The sequence below is a fragment of the Trichechus manatus genome, unplaced genomic scaffold, assembly GCF_000243295.1.
Source record: "Trichechus manatus latirostris isolate Lorelei unplaced genomic scaffold, TriManLat1.0 scaffold00068, whole genome shotgun sequence".
Lineage (NCBI taxonomy): Eukaryota > Metazoa > Chordata > Mammalia > Sirenia > Trichechidae > Trichechus > Trichechus manatus.
In genome coordinates, this window is record NW_004444004.1 from 3,840,058 (window position 1) to 3,861,702 (window position 21,645).

The 21,645-nt window shown below is 36.0% G+C and overlaps 1 protein-coding gene across 1 annotated transcript in view; it reads right to left on the bottom strand.

Moving 5' to 3' along the window:
* The window catches only part of AMMECR1 (AMMECR nuclear protein 1), a 129,942-nt gene that overhangs the window by 65,709 nt on the left and 42,588 nt on the right, over positions 1-21,645 (bottom strand). Inside the window, exon 2 of the mRNA XM_004379769.2 lies at positions 3,603-3,713. Coding sequence (XP_004379826.1) covers positions 3,603-3,713 — 111 coding nt within the window. The remainder of the gene's footprint in view (positions 1-3,602; positions 3,714-21,645) is intronic.

Consider the following 21,645-nt stretch of genomic DNA (forward strand, 5'->3'; position numbering starts at 1 on the left):
GAATCTGTGAAGCATCTCATAACATGGATGAAACTGGAGGACATTATGCTGAGTGAAATAAGTCAATCACAAAAGGACAAATATTATATAAGACCACTACTGTAAAAACCCATAAAAAAGCTCACACACAAAAAGTAACAAGCTTTGTTGGTTACGGGGGATGGGAGGCGGGGGGGAATACTAAATAGACAATAGGTAACTGGTAACTTTGGTGCAAGGTAAGACAGTACACAATACTGGGGAAGCCAGCACAACTTGACAAAGGCAAGGTCATGGAAGCTCCAGACACATCCAAACTCCCTGAGGGACTGAAATGCTGGGTAAAGGGCTCTGGGGACTATGGTCTTGGGGACCATCTAGCTCAACTGGCATAACACAGTTTATAAAGAAAATCTTCTACATTCTACCTTGGTGAGTAGCATCTGGGGTCTTAAAAGCCTGTAAGTAGCCATCTAAGATACTCCACTGGTCTCACCCCTTCAGGAGCAAGGAGAATGAAGAAAACAAGATACAAAGGAAAGATTTGCTCAGAGGACTAATGGACCACAACTACCATGGCCTCCATCAGACTGAGTCCAGTACAACTAGATGGTGCCTGGCTACCACCACTGACTGCTCTGACAGGGATCACAGTAGAGGTTCCTGTACAGTAGAGGGTCCTGGACAGAGCTGGAGAAAAAATGTAGCACAAAATTCTAACTCACAAAAAAAGACCAGACTTATTGGCCTGACAGAGACTGGAGAAACCCCAAGAGTATGGCCCCCAGACACCCTTTTAGCTCAGTGGTGAAATCACTCCCGATGTTCACCATTCAGCCAAAGATTAGACAGCCCCATTAAACAAAACGGGACTAATGGGGCTTAACAGTCCAGGGACTAGGACTAGAAGGCAGGAGGGGACAGGAAAGCTGGTAATAGGGAACCCAAGGTTGAGAAGGGACAGTGTTGACATGCCGTGGGGTTGTTAATCATCGTCATAAAACAATATGTGTACTAACTGTTTAATGAGAAACTATTTATTCTGTAAACCTTCATCTAAAGTATAATAAAAAATAAAATATGAGAGAACAAAAAAAATTATACTGTAAGTTTTTAAAGTGACATCTTACAGTTTTTTACTCTAAAATGAGTCCAGAAACAGTATTTTTATATTTTAAGATATGTTTTCTTCTGTTCATCTCTTCCAAACACTTGATTCTTATTATTAAGCAAAAAAAAATTAAGTCAAACAAAAATATGAAGTAAAACTAGATGCATCTATGTGTGTATGTACACACACACACATACCCCTCTAATATGTATTATACAATTTGAGGAAGTTGTATAGAACCATCAGGAAAAAGTTGAAAAGTAAACAGGAAGAGCTATACACTGTAATGAGGGTAACAAGGTATACAAACGCAGGCAAATTTCCAAGATCAACTATCTGAACAATTCATTCAGAATCACATTATTGTCAGAAAAATATACTGTAATCCTTTTGGTAATTACCCTAGGAGGTAGATCCACAAGTCCTTGAAAGTCTGATATTCTCATCCCTTCTTATCAATGTGGGCAAAAGAATTTCACATTTTCTTTAAACAAAACCAAGTTGCTACTGCAGTTACTACTAAAGATTTCTAAAAGTATATAATATTTGATCATGGGATTTCTGCCACAATTTCAAGAGAGAGTACAAAGGATTCCTATACTATCAACTCTGACTCCTCAAATACAACATAAAATTGAAATTTTATAACAGACCTGTGTTTCTAAAAATGTGTTCCTTGGAACAGTAATCTCACAAGACACTGGGGTGGGAAGATAAAAGTGTTCTGCAATGAGCTGAAATCTGGGAAATGCTGTATTCTGTATCTTTCTCTCAGAGATTCATAATCCTATTAACATAAAAGGTTCTTAGAAGTCTTGCAGTAAGGAGAGCTGTTTAAATTGGTTTAACCAATGTTTCCCAAATTCACTGGGCCATAGAGTCCTTTTTGCATATAATGTCAAGGATTCAGTGTTCCTCGTGACTGCTTATTTTTGAAAATGTACAATAAATTGCTTTTGTTTAGCTATTAAAAGAGTAATTTCATACGCACCTATCCCCAAAAAAGATATTCACTGGCAGAATTTGCTAACATCCCAAAACAAGCTCATTGTATTTCATGTCAGAAAAAAAAAATCTAACATGCCTAGACTAGCATGCATAGTATTTTTAACAAGTTGTAGTTATTTCCAGAATATGTGTTTTGACCCCCCTCACTGCCCATATGTTATTTAAGAAAGTTCAAACTCCCAGTTTCTAATACCTGTGAAAAGCTAAGAATGAATGTGACCCTCCAAGCCACTGCTTTTCCTGTTGGACTTTACTATAAGCTAAGAAAACCCTGTAGCTGTACACTACTGCACACTTTCAAACAGGAGACTACTAAACTCACCAGCATTTTACTAACTGGTGCTATGAGCCTGCACCTATGCAATTCTACAGTAAAATAATGAACATTTCATAACATTGTCTGTAATGTTATTACTTCATTCCCCTAACATCCCTATTAAGTATACAGAACAAAATACTGTAATTACTGCTTCACCTATGGAGGTTAAGCAACTTGCCCCCAAGTACCAACAGTCACCAGGGACCAATTTCTTGTTGGACAGACATTGCATATTACAACTATAGAAACTATATCAGATAATCACCCTAAAATATGAACAAAAACAGGAAATTCCTTTACTAATAGCCTATTATTTCAGGAATTTTCTTCTTTTGAAATAATTTTGGAATACAATTTGCTAGAAATCCAAACTTTAATAAAAGCAAGATCAGATGGCATGCTAGAAAGATTTTTGTGAGTTCAGAAATTAGGAACTAAGTCTTAACAACTGTAATGAGGTGTTCATTACTTTGTCATTGTGTTTGATGAAGCAAAATAAGTAAAGCTACAATGAATTTTGGAAACCCTGGTGGTGTAGTGGTTAAGTGCTACAGCTGCTAACCAAAAGTTCAGCAGTTCAAATCCGCCAGGTGCTCCTTGGAAACTCTATAGGGCAGTTCTACTCTGTCCTATAGGGTCGCTATGAGTTGGAATTGACTAGATGGCAACGGTTACAATGAATTCTGGGTGAAGCGTGAATGTGAATGATTGTGCTGCCAGGCTGTAGCATCCTTTCTTCTGAGATTCTCCCTTCAATTTCAGAAGTACATAAAAAAGTATAACAAAACGTGTAAGATGAAATAGACATCAACTATTTTTAAAAAGCCTAATAGGGAAGACACAATGATTGTTATGGAAAGTAATACATTTTGGTAACCCATGGATATTGGGTCACAGAGTTTTAAGTTATACAAAGTAAGCTGGCCATTGGAAGAATTAAAAAAAAAAACACTTCAAAACATCTATGGCGGAATACATGTACATGTAATCACAGTACTTTATGATAATATATATCAATGACAATGTACTGGAGATAAGGTAAGTGGTCAAAAAAGGAAAAAATCTGGCATTAAAGGAGTCAAGAATGTTAACAATTTGGTAAAGGAAAAGAAGTTAAATTATCAGGTTCAAATTTCATAAACTTTTTTAAATCTAGAAACAGAGGTAACAAAAATTGGTCTTCACCTGGTAAGTGTGTACTCCCTGAGTCCTGAATGCAAATTCATGGCAGAAAAAGTACCTATGCATCCACGCAATCTTTTGTCTCGACCAATCTTCCATGTTACAAACAGTGGGCTGTAATGGAAGATAAAAAATACGGTTAAATCAATTCAAACAAATATTTATTGAGTAATTACTATATGTAAGGTGAGATGCCTGAGATAAAAAGACCAAAAAAACAGACCCTCCTAAAGGATCTCAGAGTCTAGTTCAATTAGGACCACACTTAGCAATAATGATAGCTACGTTTTATTGAGTGTATCCTATATTAGGTACCACAATAAACGTTTTAAGCAAATTATTTATTTTAGTCCCCATCAACAACCCTAGGAGACTGATACTATTACTATCATCCCTATTTTATAGATGAAGTAGCCACAGAGTTAATATATAATGAAGTAGGCATTCCAACCTGGGCAGTCTTGACTAGTGTCTTAACCATCATGTCTACTGCATGATTCTTCATTTAAACCTCAAATTATGGGTTGTTTCAGAAATCTAACTTAGAAAATTAGAGGAAAAATCAACAATTTCAACAAATACTGAATATATAGGGGCAAAACACTGAAAGGTGCTATAGGAGTACAAAGATGCCTAAAACGTAGCCGTTGCTCTCAAGAGCCAGTACAGGAGGCAGGCATGTTCACAGCTAATTATAATACAAGGCAAAAAGAAATAAGTACTATAAGCCATATCCAAAATTCCATAAATTAAGCTACTGGTATAGAAGAAAACTTCATGGAGTTTGATAATCTTCAGCTCAGCCTAGAAAAATGAGCAGGGTTTGGAGAGGGGAAGAGCAATAGAAACATTAAAACCTCTTGCTGTCAAGTCGATTCCGACTCATAGCCACCCTATAGGACAGAGTAGAACTGCCTCCACAGGGTTTCCAAGGCTGTAAATCTTTACAGAAGCAGACTGCCACATCTTTCTCCCATGGAACAGCTGGCGGGTTCAAATCTCCCACCTTGCAGTTAGCAGCCAAATGCTTTAACCACTGCACCACCAGGGCTCAAATAGCAACATTAACAAAGTAACACTCTCAAACTAGAAAATTTTAATTTTTAGATAAAATCATTGCTTAGGAATACAATCTGTCAAGCATCAAAGATAAAAGTATGCCGTTGTTGCTGTTGTTAGGTGCTGTCGAGCTGGTTCTGACTCACAGCAACCCTATGTACAACAGAACGAAACACTGCCCGGTCCTGCACCATCCTCGCAATTGTTGTCATGCTTCAGCCCATTGTTACAGCCACTATGTCAATCCATGTCCTTGAGGGTCTTCCTCTTTTTTGCTGACCCTCTACTTTACCAAGCATAATGTCCTTCTTCAGGGATTGATCCCTCCTGATAACATGTCCAAAGTATGTGAGACACAGCCTTGTCATCTTTGTTTCTAAGGAGCATTCTGGCTATACTTCTTCCAAGACACATTTGTTCCTTCTTCTGGCAGTCCATGGTATATTCAATATTCTTCACCAACACCACGATTCAAAGGCATCAATTCTTCTTCGGTTTTCCTTATTCATTGTCCAGCTTTCGCATGCCTACAAGGCAACTCAAAACATTATGGCTTGGGTCAGATGCACCTTAGTCTTCAAGGTGACATCTTTGATTTTCAACACTTTAAAGGGGTCTTTTGCAGCAGATTTGCCCAATACAATATGTTGTTCGATTTCTTGACTGTTGCTTCCATGGGTGTTGATTGTGGATCTGAGTAAAATGAAATCTTTTACAACTTCAATCTTTTCTCCGTTCATCATAATGTTGCTTATTGGTCCAGTTGTGAGGATTTTTGTTTTCTTTATGTTGAGGTGTAATCCATACTGAAGGCTGTGGTCTTTGATCTTCACCCGTAAGTGCTTCAAGTCCTCTTCACTTTCAGCAAGCAAGGTTGTGTCATCTGCATAATGTAGCTTGTTAAGGAGTCTTCCTCCAATCCTGATGCCCTCTTCTTCTTCATACAGTCCAGCTGCTCGGATTATTTGCTCAGCATACAGACTGAATAGGTGTGGTAAAAGGATAAAACCCTGACGCACACCTTTCCTGACTTTAAACCACACGGTATGCCCTTGTTCTGTTCAAACAACTGCCACTTGGTCTATGTACAGGTTCCTCATGAGCACAATTAAGTGTTCTGGAATTAAAATGGCATCAAGAAGGTAATGCAGTTTTAAACGAAGTTTTATATAGTAGATGTTTGGATTCGGCAAACCACTGACATCCTCAATAAATTATTAAGTCTATGTCAATTTTTATGAAATAAAATAATTTAAACATTTGAGGATATTTTGTAAATAAATACATAGCCTAGAGTTGGGGGTGGTGCATGTTAATATGAGTGTTCACAGCATTACTGGTATAACACATTTCCACTCTCTAAAAATTTAAATTTTAGTGGGACATACCATACCTTATATATTTTTTATAATACACTGGTGAGTTGGAGACCACAGTCTTTCTTTTAAAATATCCTCTAGTCAGTCATTAGCAGTTGGTGAAAATATATCCTGTTCGGGTGCTTCACCCACCTCAAACATATGAATTACACTGAGTTCTGACAGATTGCCACAATGGCAGATACATTCCCAAACGAATAATGAATACAAATTAGGGAGCAATACTAAGAGTTACCTTCTTCCAAGAGCCAAATGCCCAGTGGCATTGAAAGAGATTATTTAAGTACAAGGCCAAGTTAACTGTCAATGTCAGTATTCAACTGCTGGGTGACCTACAGTAAAGGTACTAAAATAAAAAGCAAATGGTGAAGGCAAGGTTTTCTGCTTTCTACATCATATAACTTGAGACAAGATTCTAATGCTCCAGTTGGAGAATTTTCTCTAATTGCTCACCACTAATAGTTGATTAGGAAGAGAAGAATTAGATGGGATTACTTTCTCACCATTTTTTTCATTACTCATACAAATACTAGTGTCCTAAAATCCACACATTATCTTTAAAGATGAATTTCACCTCTTCATTTTTCACTTTCTAATTTGTTCTAGTGAACGTCAGCAACAGTTTTTATGGACAGTAGGATATCAATCATCTCCCATAACAACACCTATAGAAAGTATATCTACGTAAGGCAGGTCCTTTGGCAGGCTTCAAAAGAAAGTGAATCACAGTGTAACACACATAATAACATGTCTTTAAATACCATGATGACTTCTCAACAAAACAAAACTAAGTCATATATTTTCTTCCTGAGTGACTTGAGTGAGAAACCTAAAAATGTGAGTCAATTCATTTCCTATCAAAAACACTTGAAATGAAAGTAATTTAAAAGTACATTATTTTCAATTGTCATACTTATCCCACTAAAATGGGATAAGTAAGATAATCATTCTTAATATAACCTTATCTGCTCGAGCAATCATTCAAATTTTAAAGGGTAAATAGAAAGGGAACACAAACTAAAACACTGTATTAGAAAATAAGTTGCAGGGCATTCAGATACATCCAAAAAAACAAACAAAACCCGTTGCTGTCGAGTCGATTCCAACTCACAGCAACTCTACAGGACAGAGTGGAACTGTCCCATAAGGTTTCCAAGGATCAGCTGGTGGATTCGAACTGCCAGCCTTTTGGTTAGCACCCAAGCTCTTAAGTCGGGGGGGAATTATACAGTTTTTTATAATGCTACACTATCAATGATGAATTCCAGGGGTACAGCGCTAGAGGATAAGCTGCATTTTGCCAGGCGGACTAGGAAGAAAAGGCACTTCATAATAAACAAGGGCATGGAAATGTAAAAGTGTACATTCAGGGAACAGTGAGTAGTCTGATGGTCTCTTCCAGATTTAACATTCTATGAATTTTAAGTACTGTTGAATATGTGTTCTCAAGAACCCCCATAAGAGGTAGAGCAGATGCAGAATCATCTGCACTCTCCCTGTTCCTTACCTGCCCTAGGCAACATTCACTTGTAGGGGGCGCTGGCATTGCGGGGAAGTATCTGTGTCAAAGATGGGAGGGCATGCTACTTGGCAACCCCACTGTGTTTAGGACAGGTGACCAGAGATGGAAAAAATCAGACTTTTAGTAGACAGAATAAAACTATTCCTTAAAAATCTGGGACTTTGTTTTTCCATTTTCAAATGCAAATCCAAAAACTAAAATACTTAAAAAGCAGTGTTTAATGGGAAAAAGAACCTGGGAAGTTAAGCATTTTAAAGTAGACTGGGACAGAATAAAAATCACTGACAGCAAGAGATGCATCTTGTGTGTGATAACTGTTTTGTACAGGGCAATGACTATGGCAACATTCAATACGTATTATCTAAAAACAGCAACAAAATAGCAACATACAGAGCGAAAAACAGTCAATTTCATTTTTAAATGTGTTATTAAAACATGTATGAGCTCCCAAAAGGACACAAGACATCAGCATAATCAGAGACAGATCAAAAAGTAGAAAAAGGCTTTTGAGCCAGTTTAAAGTAGCTACTGCTCAATGACAAGGAAATAAGGAAAACAGTTCATAGTAAGACAAAGATTGAATGTTTTTGGAAAATACTTTTACCATATGGTTTGAGGCCACCTACATACATAAAAAATACTATAAACTGGAAAGGCGCACAAAATGAGATGAAATATTAATGGAAATGTTTATCCGAGGGTAACCAGACATAGTTTTTAAAGGAATTTTCCTACTTCTGAACATTTTGTACCACTGTGTTCTGAGAAATCTTTGGAGGAAAGTAAATTCTCTCCATTTTTCCAAGTCTGTAGACAGGAACAGGAAGTAACCACCTAATCTAGGTGAATCTTCCCTGCCAACTGGCAACCAATACTGTCAGGTCAATAGTGGCTCTCAGGGAAATATAGTTCCCTGGAATCAGCAAAAATAAAGAAATGCAACGTAAATTGCATTGTAAATTGCAATGTAAATTGTGAACAGGATACTCCCCAGTCCTAGTTGCTTGCCATTCCCTTAGCCCCACTTTTGAGACTATTCTATTGATGATTTAGGCCAGAATAGATTTGAAATGTGTTTGTGGGAGAAAGGTACAATTAGAAAAGACAATGAAAAAGGGGCATTAACAATATTTTACCATAAATCCTACCTCCCCTGCCATACCAAGGCAAAAACAGAGGTTTTTATATATATATGTAAATACATATATTTTTTATATTATAAAACATATTTTATATTATATATATAAATATATATATATAAACTCTTTGCCATTGAGTCAATTCCGACTCAGCAACCCTATAGGACAGAGTAGAACTGCCCCACAGAGTTTCCAAGGCTGTAAATCTTTAAGGAAGCAGATTGCCACAACTTTCTCCAGCAGAGCAGCTGGTGGGTTCAAACCACCGACCTTTCGGTTTGCATCTGAGTGCTTTAACCATTGTACCACATTTGGCCCACCATCTGCTCTTCTAAAAATGAAATTTGTAGGTGGTAACATTAACAATATAATATCAATCCCTACCAATATAATAATAATGTACTCTAACAGGGTAATCAACAAGGTTATTTATATTGTAGGTAGTTCTCTTCTGCCAGCAAATAATGATTGCCCTGAAAACTATCCTCAGGTGCCTCAGCAATCTAGCTCAAAAATCCAACTGTATTACTCATAGCATACAACTAAACTCAATACCATAATTCCCCAGGATTTAGAAGTTTGAGAAAGACAGAAATGGTGGTGTCTTCCTAACATCACCAGGTTAAAACCTTTCACTTCCTGTTTCAACACAAAGAAACTATATGTTTAATTTCCAAACCATATAAACTCAGATTCAATTTGTAAAAACATACTCACTATAGTTAAATCCCTAAAAAAAACTTCTGTACATAGTTCAAAGTTTGTATAATAATGGATCTTACACATCATTAAACTGGAAAAGTGTTTAAGAGATTATCAATTTCCTCTTCGTTTTACAGATTAAAAAAAAAGAAAACTGAGATCCAAGGAGTCTAAGGGCATAATCACCAAGCTAGAACCCAGCTAAGTCTCCAGATTTTCTTAATACCAGTTTATTGGATTTTTTCCCTCTATAGGGAAAAAAAAAAAGATTGTGAGTAGCAAACCTAGATCTCTTCTAAAAGCCAAAGAATAGGAAAATTCCATGAATACTATGCAGCAGTAACACACAGGTGAGCATAAGCACAAATCTTCTCCTCTGACTCCTCCCAGGAAAGGAGAGATTAGATGGGAAGGTACCAGGATGAACTGGAAAGGCTGGGCCAGCTTAGAAACAAACACTAGATCTAATTTACAAGCTTCTACGCTATTCCCCATGACTTCAATCAGACATTAATTAGAAGCCCCCAGCAAAATCTACCAGTTTATCTTTCTTTATACATATTTTTTTTGTTGTTGAGAATATACACAGCAGAATACCAGTTTATCTTTAATGCCTTCCCATCACCCTTTCTGACCTCCTCTCAGCCTTCTTCGCTTTTTTTTTTCTTGTTTCCCAGCCAACCTTCATCATACCCAAGTCTACTATTTACTTAATATCCACAAATTTCCTCTCAATCAAAACTTCCATTTCCCAGTGGTTAACAGCTACTCAGCAGGGTACTGTTCGATCATTTGATTAAGTAATTCATAACACAGAATGAATGAGGCTTAACTCTTCCAGGAATAATTTAAAATTCAAATAGATACGCTGTGAAAGGAGAAGAATAGAGAGGGCTAATCTAGGAAGGGAGGGATAGAATGGAGAAAGTTATCTTGAGGTGCATTTTACACTTTCTCATCCACACCAATCCTTTACTGCAAATAAAGAAAACATATTAAATCATTGTAGCCTAATACCATACCCTTCCCTTCAAACTTTGTAAATAGACTGTATCCTATTGGGCTCAGTACAAAGAAGGCACTGTTTAGATAGACAGCATGGATTAGTATAAAAACCAAACCAAACCTGTTGCCATCGAGTCGATTTTGACTCATAACGACCCTATAGGACAGAGCAGAACTGCCCCACAGGGTTTCCAAGAAGCGACTAGTGGGTTCAAACTGCTGACCTTTTGGTTAGCAGCTGAGCTCTTAATCATTGCACCACCAGGGGATTAGTATAGGAGACCACAAATATTTGAAAGTCGGAATCAGGAATTGCCAATCTTTCAGTACTTTTCTTTGCCTGGTGTTCCAAGAAATTCTATCATAGCAGCATTATATTCTCTTTTTTTCCATTTTTACAATGTTAATTTAACTGGCAAATGCCAGAGGAAGAGAGGCAGTCTAAAGTTTTGCAGATGATTTGGAAGGTTGACAAAGTGGTTTTTTGTAAATCAAGTGTAATCATCACTGACATACAACCAGCCAAGTCACAAGCATACTTTAAGGGATTCGTTTGATTCTACCAATTTTTGAACTGAAAGAACAATTTCTCCTCCTCAGTAAGACCAAAGCAACAATTTTCAGCAAACTTTTTGTTTAATTCAGTCTCAAGAGTTTATATGTTGAGAGAGACTGACTTATTACTTTTTTTTCCCCAGAGCCCTAAATTAGATGAGAAAGTCTACCTGGATTGGGAAAAAAGAATACTGTATTATACATATTTTCTTCTCTTAGTTTACACTGCAGTGGGTATTAAATTTACTATTTGGTAGCATTTTAAGCATGAAATAGCTGGTGTTTTGTTCTGATAATGAGAATACACTACACATTTTAATTACCTAAAAATTTAATTTATGAATAAATTTTAAATGACAGTTCGCTATAGATTTCCAAAATGAAATAATCTCTATTTGGATTTCCTATTCTGAAATCATTTGTTCAAAAAGCTTTAAGGTTTGAGAATTGGCCTTTACTATGAAAAGAATTAATTATTTTAACATAAAACAGACCAGGCAAAAAAGATGAATTTCTATTGAAGTCTTATGATTCCTAAACTTAAAGTGAGTAAAAGTAAGGAAAAGAGGAGAACTAGGTTCAGGGGTTTTAAAATTAGTATTGATTTATACAGTCAATTCTTTTTTTTTATGTCATTAAAAACTTTTATGGAACTGTGTTTTGGTACTTCCATATGACTATGTGTATGCCGGATGTTCACAGAACTCATAACACTTTAAACAAAACAATGAAAACAACAAAGGTTTTTTGTTTTGTTTTTTTATGTTGTGTTTGTACCTGAGTGGCACAGTTAAGTGCTTGGCTGCTAACAAAAAGGTTAGAAGTTCGAGTCCACCCAGGGGTGCGTCGAAAGAAAGGCATGGCAATCTACTTCTGAAAAAAATCAGCCATTGAAAACCCTATCGAGCACAGTTCTACTCTGACACACATAGGGTCACCATGAGTCCAAACTGACTTCGCTGGCAACTGGTTTGGCTTTTTTTGTTATCTACTTCTCCAGCTAAGGACCTATCTTCTACTATTGTCTTCCCCACAGAGCCCACTCAATTAGCAGAAGGAAAGTAGATGGGAAATAAATACGCCGATTGATTTAAGCACTGATGTAAAAAGAGCTGGAAAGTTATCCAGCTTCTTTATTATTTCATCAGATTTTTACCTTGTCTCCCATTCCAAGGAGATGTGATGTAATGTGCCAACTAAGTAAGACTTGCAGTACAACTGAGGTTTTTTCACTTGTTGTCTAGGTTTCGAAAGGTAACTGTTTCGATTTTAAAGTCCTTGTATTCGATTACTCACTCCCATGGGAGAAAGGGGCTGGAAAGACTCAGCTTTGTAGCAGGAATTTGGCACGCCCTTCTCATTTAGAGGGAAGAAGAAAGGTAAGATGAGGCACAAAGTACTGAAATGAGACCATATTTTGTATTACAGCAGCTTATGTTGGCTTTGATTTCTTTGTTTTCTCCTCTTCTACCTTTCAGAAAATAGGTCAACCCCTCAAGAACCTCGACTATTAAATATCCAAGAGATAGAGGTTTTTTAGGCGGAATTGACATCCTCACCTCCAAAGTGATTCTTTTTAAAAATAAACTTTATTACAGTGTAATTTATATGCAATAAAAGCACCCAGTTTAAGTGTAAGATTCAATAAATTTTGACAAATGTATACGTACATGTACCTAAACGATAATCATAATATAAAACATGTTCATCACCCCAAAGAATTCCTTTGTGCCCCTTTGCAGTCAATTCCTTCTCCACACTCCTGACTCCGGCAAATGCTAATCTGCTTTCTGCCACATTGGTTTTTCTCTTTCTAGAATTTCATATGAATGCAAATAATACAGTATGCTGTCTTTTATATCTGGCTTCTTTCACTTAGCGTAATACTTTTGAAATCTATTGATGTTGTTTGATCGTTTTATTGCTGAGTAGTGTTTCACTAAATGGATATACCACAGTTTGTTTACCTGCTGATGGATATTTGGGTTGCTGTTAGTTTTGGAGGAAGGACTGGAGGAAGACTCATTAACAAGCTGCGTTATGCAGATGACACAACCTTGCCTGCTGAAAGCGAAGAAGATTTGAACCATTCATTGATAAAGATCAACGACTACGGTCTTCAGTATGGATTACACCTCCATGTAAAGAAAACAAAGTCTTCACAACTGGACCAATAAGCAACATCATGATAAAAAGAGAAAAGACTGAAGTTGTCAAGCATTTCATTTTACTTGTATGCACAATCAAAACCCATGGAAGCATCAGTCAAAAAAATCAAAGGACGCATTGCATTGGGGAAATCTGCTGCAAAAGACCTCTTTAAAGTATTGAAAAGCAAAGATACCACCTTGAAGACTAAGGTGCATCTGACCCAAGCCATGGTGCTTTCAATCGCCTCTTATGCGTGCAAAAGCTGGATGATGAATAAGCAGGACCAAAGAAGAACTGATGCCTTTGAATTGTGGTACTGGCGAAGAATACTGAATATACCATGGACTGCCAAAAGAACAAACAAATCTATCTTGGAAGAAGTACAGCCAGAATGCTCCTTAGAAGCAAAGATGGCGAGACTACGTCTCACATACTTCAGACATGTTAGCAGGAGGGATCAGTCCCTGGAGAAGGACATCGTGCTTGGTAAAGCAGAGGGTCAGCGAAAAAGAGGAAGACCCTCAAGGAGATGGATTGACAAAGTGGCTGCAACAATGGGCTCAAGCATAACGATGACTGTGAGGATGGCGCATGACCGGCCAGTGTTTCATTCTGTTGTACAGAGTCGCTACAGGTTGGAACTTACTCAACGGCACCTAACAACAACAACTAGTTTTGGGCTACTATAAATAAAGCCATTATGATAATATTTATGTTCAAGTCCTTGTGTAGACATTGGTTTTAATTTCTTTTGGGTAAATACCTATGAATGGAATTGCTGAGACACAAGGAAGGTGTATGTTTAACTTTATAAGAAACTGCCAAACTAATTTCCAAAGTTCCTGTACCATTTTTATACATTCCCCTCAGCAACATATAAGAGTGCCAGTTGCTCCACATCCTCACCAACACTTGTTATTGTCAATCTTCTACATTTTAGTGAATGTGTAGAGATAGCTCACTGTGGTTTTAATTTATATTTCTCTAATAACTAAGGATGTTGAGCAACTTTTCATGTGCTTAATGGTCACTCATATATCTTCTTTTGGAAAGTGCCTGCTCAACTCTTTTACTCATTTTTAAAAATATTTTATTGCATTTTTGGTGAAAGTATACACAGCAAAACAGGTTCCCATTCAGTAATTTCTACATATAATGTTCAGGGATATTGGTTACATTCTTCACATTGTGTCAACATTCTCATTATTTCCGTTCTAGTTGTTCCTCTTTTACTCATTTTTAATGGATTGCTTGTCTTCTTTTTATTGAGTTGTAGGTATTTTTTATATGTATATTTTGGGTGCCAATTCTTTATTACATATATATATACTGGAAATATATTATCACAGTTTGTGGCTTGCCTTTTCATTTCCCTAATGATATCGTTGGAAGAGAGGTTTTTAACTTTTATGAAGTTCAATTTATTGATTTTTCTTTTCTTCCTGCTTCATGTTTTGGTGTTCAATTGAAGAAATATTTGCCTACCCAAACGTCATAAAGATTTTCTCCAGTTCTCTTTCACAAGTTTTATAACTTTAGCTTTTACATTTAGGTTTATGATCCATTGTGATTAATTTTTTTGTATACTGTGAGCTAACGGTCAAGGTTCATTTTTTTGATTTGCTAATATTTGGCGATGGACATTTGTGTGTATGTACATAAGGCATATTGGTCTGTAGTTCTGTTTTCTTATAATGTCTGTCAGTTTTTGGCATCAGGGTAGTGCTAGCCTCATAGAATGCGTTAGGAAGAATCCTATCCTTAATTTTCTAAGAGCTTGATTTATTTTTTCTTAAATATTTGATAGAATTCACTAGTGAAGTCATCAGAATCTAGAGTTTTAATTATGGGATGGCTTTTAATTATATATTTAAGAGATACAGGGTTATTCAGATTTTCTAGTTCTTTTTAAGTCAATTTTGATATTTGTGTCTTTAAAGGAATTTTTTCATTTCATCTAAATTTTAAAATTTACTGGCATAAAGTTATTCGGAATTATCCTTTTAATGCCTGTAGGATCTGTAGTGATACCCACTCTTTTATTCCTAATATTAGTAATTTGTGTTAACTTGCGTCTTTTCTTTCTTTTGTATAATCAGTCGATTTATCAATTTTATTGATCTTTTTAAAAGAGCCAGCTTTTGATTTCATCACATTTTTCTCTGTGATTTGTTCCGTTTTCTATTTTATTGCTTTCTAATCTGCGATTTTACTCTTTTTACTTATTTGGGGTTTAATTTGCTCTTGTTTTTCTAGCTTATTAAGGTGGAAGCTTAGTTTATTTGTTTTAGATCTTCATTCTTTTCTAATATAAACATTTTAAAGCTATACATTTTCCTCTAAAGACTGTATTAGTTGCATGCCACAAATTTTAATGTATTGCATTGTCATTATCATTTAGTTCAAAATATTTTCTAACTTCTGTTATTATTTCTTATTTATTCCAGGATTTATTTAGAAATATGTTGTACAATTTCCTAATATTTGGAAATTTTCCAGATACCTTTTTGATATTGATTTCTAATTTAATTCCATTTTGGTCAGAGAACATACTTTGTATGATATCAATGCTTCTAAATATTTTGAGACTTTTTTTATGGCCCAGAATATGATCTTTGTGAATGTACCATGTGTATTTGAAAAAAAAAATGTATTCTGGTATTATTAGGTCCATTGTTTTATAAATGTCAATGAGGTCAAGTGTGTTGTTAGTGTTGTTCAGGTCTTCCATCTTCTCACTGATTTTTTTTTTTTTTTGGTGTACTAGTTCTATCAATTGCTTAGAGTGTTAAAATATCCAACTTAACTGTGGTTTTGTCTATTTATACTTTCAGTTTTATCTAATTTTTTCTTTATGTATTTTGAAGCTGTGATAGATGCATACACATTTAGAATTGTTATATCTTATTGATAAATTAACCACTTTTTATCCTTATGAAATGTCCCTCCATATCCCTGGTAATACTGCTTGTCCTGAAGTCTAATTTGTCTCATATTAACATAGTCACTCCAGCTTACTTATGATTAGTTTTTCCATGATATATCTTTTCCATCTTTCTATTTTAACCCATTTTTTTAACCCTAAAGTTTTGTTGTTTTTTTGTTTTGTAAACAGCATATAGTTGGAGCTTGCATTTTTATGCAGCCTTTTAATTGGAGTATTTAGACTACTATTTAATCTAATTTGATGTGGCTGGATTTAAGTCTACCATCTTTATATTTGATATTTGTTTTCTCACTTGTTCTTTGATCTTCTTTTCCTGTCTTATTTTGGATTAAATGAATGTATTTTAGTATTTAATTTTTATCATCACTATGGGCTTACTAACCAGTTGCCACTGGGTTGATTTGAACTCATGGTGACCCTATGTGTGTTAGAACAGGACTATGCTCCATAGGGTTTTCAACAGCTGATATTTTGGAAATATATCACCATTGGCTTATTAGTTATGCTTTTTTTTTTTTTTAGTAGTTGTTCTGGGTTGTACAATATGCACTTTTAGCTTATTGTAGTCTACCTTCAAATAATATTATATCACTACAGATATAATGTAAGGACTTTAACAATATAGTTTCATTTTACTCTTCCCATCCCTTGGGGCTACTGTCATATCTTATATTTCTACATACCTTATACACCCCATGATAAATTATTAATTTTGCTTTAAACAATTAATCTAAAGATATTTAAAAATGAGAGAAAAAGGCTCTCATATTTATCCCACACTTACCACATTTATCTGTCACTCTTCATTACTTTGTAGAGATCCAAGTTTCCATCTGGTATCATTTTCCTTCAGCCTGAAAAAACGTCCTTTAATATTTCTTGTAGTTTAGGACTGCTGGCAATAAATTGTTTTTGTTTGTCTAAAAAATAGATTTCACCTTCATTTTTTTTAAGATACTTTCATTGGAAATAGAATTAGAGGTCGGCAGTATTTTTCTTTCTTTCAGCACTTTCAAAGATGCTCTTCTGGTTTGCATTGGTTCTGATGAGAAGTATATAGTATTCTTACCTTTGTTCCTCTGTATAATGTCTTTTCTTCTAGTTGCTTTTAAAATGTTCCCTTTACAACTGGTTTTCAGCAATTTGATGATGATTGCCCTAGTGTGGATTTCTTTGTGGTTATACTGCTTGGGCTTCATTGACATTCTTCGATCTATAGGTTTATACTTTTCATCGTATTTAGAAAATTTCTAGCCGTTATTTCTTTCACTATTTTTTCTGCCCATTTCTCTCCCTCATTTCCTTCTGGGACTCTGATTATATGTGTGTTAGTCTGCTTGATACTGTACCATAGTTCACTGAGGCACTCTCTTTTTCCTTCAGTTTTTTCCATTCTCTATCTTTCCGACTGGATAGTTTCATTGCCCTTTTCTTCTACAGTGTCTAATCTGCTATTCATACTATCCAGTGAATTTTTCATATCATATATTGCATTTTTCAGCTTCAGAAGTTCCATTTGGTTCTTGTATATGCCTTCCATTTCTTTCCCAATAGTATTCGTGTTTTTCTTACTAATCTTCAACATATTTTCACAGCTGTTTTAAGGTTCTTGTCTGCTAATTCTTTAACTATCATTTCTGGTTCTTTTTTACTGACTGTTTTTCCTCCTGATTATGGGTCATATTTTAGTGCTTCTTGGCATGTCCAGTAAATTTTGTGAATGCCAGATATTATAATCATTATATTGTTGAATGTTTGGATTTTGCTGTCTTCCTTTTAAGAATGTTTAAGTTTGTTTTGTCATGCAGTTAAATACTTGTGGGTAATTCTTCTCCAAGGCTTGTTTTTAAGTTTTGTTAGTTCAGGTTTAGAAAACACTTTGATCTAGTTTAGCCCTACTACTAAGGCATGACCCTTCCAGGGTCACTGCCCTAAGTGTTCAACAAGCTCTCTCAACTTTTGCTGCTGGAACCCAAATGTCTCTCTTAGCCCTGCATGAGTGCTGGTAATCGTTCAGCTTATATCTCCTGAGCAGATGTTGTTGTTTTTTTTTCCCAGCCTCATGGAGTTTCTGTCAACACATGCTTAGACTAATATTAAGCCAAAGATCAAGGAGATACCTATGTAGATTTCTGGAGCTATTTCTCTGAGTAGCTCCCTACTTTCCAGTACTCTGCCCCACAAACTCCTGCTTCCTCGACCTCCCAGAGTTCCTATCTCTGTCTCATCAACTCAGCAAGTCTGCAGGCTCTGCTTGGGTTCCCCTTCACAATGCTGCAGTCCAGAAATTACCTCCAGGCAAAAAGCCAGAGTCATTGTAGGGCTCACTTTGTTTCCTTCCTTCCTCTCAGGGATCAGAGTCCAATTATCTGAAAACAGTTGTTTCATATATTTTGTCTAGTTTCTAGTTGTTTACGGGGGATGTAGGATGGAAGGGAGCAAGTCCTGTACCAGTTACTCCTTCACGGGCAGAAGTGGAAGGCCCAAAGCCTTTTAACATTAAGTCGCTAGAAGGTTCAAACTCTGTGGTAGGTTTCACATATTAAATGGGGAAAAGGCCTACCACAAATAGAAGACTACAGCAAGCTGGAAAATGGTTCAGGAGGCAGAAAGCAATAGAGACAGAGATATGAAGTGACTCAATCAGTTCCAGGGGTAACACATTGCTCATAACGCAAAGGTTAGAGATGTCACTCTTAAAATAAACTTTCAAATCTAAAGTAATAAAAAAAAAAATCAAAGCAGTCAGGTAAGAACTAAACTTGACAAAAGTATCAGTTACCAGTCATACTGATATTTCCTTCTTTAAGCCCATACCAAAAATAGCTCACTCCTCTTATCTCCCTCCATGTGAGTTAAAAAAAAAGTACAATCTGAACAACCTTATTTACAACACCTAAAAAATCTTGAGGAAGTTATTAATAATAATGAATGATGTCAGATATACTGATATATGAGTGTTTTCTTACTGCTATTTTTAAAGGGGCTATTTTTTCAGCTATGACAATTTAAACAATTTTATGGCACAGTTATTTGCCTCACTACTGTTCTAGATAACACTGACTTTATCGTAGTCTTAATAGTACAAATCCTGCAATAGCAATGGTATATATATAAAAGGGCAGTCGCTTAAGGATAGGAATCCTGCCTTAAGGAAACCAGATATGCAAAGTTATTTTATGGTGGAAAAAATAACATGATATATATCATTAAATTGTCTTTTTTTTTTTAATTTCCCAGTAACACCATGATAGTTCAATGTTAATAACAGTAGATTGATTTGGCTTCTAATCTGGGAGGCACAGAACATTAAGACGGTAATAAACAAGCCAGTGCAGAGCCCATGAGAGAAAAGCAATATCCATGAAAGGCACTGGCTGAGAAACTGAGGTAATACAGTAGTGAAATGAGAAGGGTAACTGCTTACCTAAAAAGCAGCCTTCTCACTTTACCCTTTTCTTTAGGTAGTCCTATATAACGGCCTAGGTACCCTGGTGGTACAGTGGTTAAGCGCTCAGCTGCTAACCGAAAGGTCAACAGTCTGAAACTACCAACCACTCCATAGGATGTGGCCGTCTGCTTCCATAAAGATTACAGCCTTGAAAACCCTATGGGGCAGTTCTACTCTGTCCTATGAGGTTGCTATGAGTTGGAAATGACTTGATGTAAATGGGTGTGGTTTGGTTTTATATAACTGCCTACTTCAAGGCCCATAACTTTGTAAACAAATAAAACAGAAGCTAAGCAAAGAGAACAACCTCCAAGGAAAATAAGAAAGAACACAGCAGCCCTACCAACAAGCACCAGTTTAACAACCTCCTATGCATATTTAAATACTTTGGTTTAAAAAGCCTCCAGCTGAACTGCTAGGTACATGGCAGAACACAAAGTAGCCAAGATGATGTATACAGTTTGGAAATGACAGTGACCTACTCAGATTCCTCACATCAATACCAAGAGCCACCTGAGCCACTTAACATGCTCATCCAGGAAAGCTAGTTTTTTCCCTTGAGTTCCACCTAGTCCTCTTCTTTAAAACCAGCAAGAGCAAGACCCTAACCCTTTGATTTTTTGTAAATATTGCAGATAAAAAAATATTTTAAACTAGAGCTGTCTCTTTACTTCCAGACAAGAAACACACATATGGAACCTTATACTCAATGTAGGGTTTCTATCACAGACCAGAGGGAAATACAATTTCCCATAGCACCTACCTCTCCCACCCCTTCTCAACATTAAACACTAACCAAATTTCCAGTTAAAGGAGCAGATCTCTGGACTATCCATGTCGCAGTTGAATACTGCTATATTGATGACAAATCTTATGATTTGAAAAGAGTCTTTCAGTGAGCAGCTTCATGCTTCCAGACTTGCCCAGCATATTTGCTCCTTCTGCCAATGAAAACGTATCACAAAAGCACCTCTTCTCCAAAGAAATGAAATTGAGCAATGGTAAAATTATTATAATTAGATATAAAGAACAATCAAATTGAATACAAATTGTTTAATATAGCAACACGTTTCTAGTTTTATAAGACAAAAATTTGTCAAATAATCCTTTTACTTATAATAAAAGCATTCTCATATGGACTACAAAATTAGATAACACATGAAAGTGTCTAGTCCAATGAATGATTCAATAAAAGACGGCTCTCTTTTCACCTTAAACCTATCTAGAAAGAAGATAAGTTTGAATTAAAGAGGTCTGGATTAAAGAATGCTTTAAAAATGCAGTTTTATTACATTTGGGTACACTCACATTCACCTGCACATCTCCCTCCTTCTCTACTAAAGTGGAACTTCAATAAATAAGGTAAATAACTTAATAGACAAGACTAACTAGTAATGAATATATCGACTATTTTATGTTAAAGGGAAACTTCTTATATAGTTAGAACAAGGCCAAACTTCATTCTATCCAGCCCACATTAATGATCATAGATTTCAGATATGGAAAAGGAAAATATATTGGAAAACAAATCAATAAGATTACCAGTGATAAAAATAGGGAATTTTTTTCTTGTTATTACTATTGGTGTTATTTATTTATTGTACTTTAGGTGAAGGTTTACAGAACAAAGAGTTTCTCACCAGTCAGTACACATATTGTTTAATGACATTGGTTAACAACCCCACGACATGTCAACACTCTCCCTTCTCGACCTTTTTTTTCTTTTTTGGTGAAAACATACATAGCCAAAGATACACCATTTCAAAAATTTCTACATGCACAATTCAGTGACATCAATTACGTTCTTCCAGTTGTGCTGCTATTCTCACTTTAGATGAAGGTTTACAGAACAAAACAGTTTCTAATTAAACAGTACACATGTTGCCCTATGACAGTGGTTAACAACCCTACTACATGTCAACACTGTCCTTACTCAACCTTGCGTTCCCTATCACCAGCTTTCCTCTCCCCTTCTTCCTTCTAGTCCTTGTCCCTGGACTGCTGTGCCTCATTAGTCCCGTTTTGTTTTATGGGGCTGTCCAATCCCCGGCTGAACGGTGAAGCTCAGAAGTGACTTCACCACTGAGCTAAAAGGGTGTCTGGGGGCCATACTCTCGGGGTTTCTCCAGTCTCTTT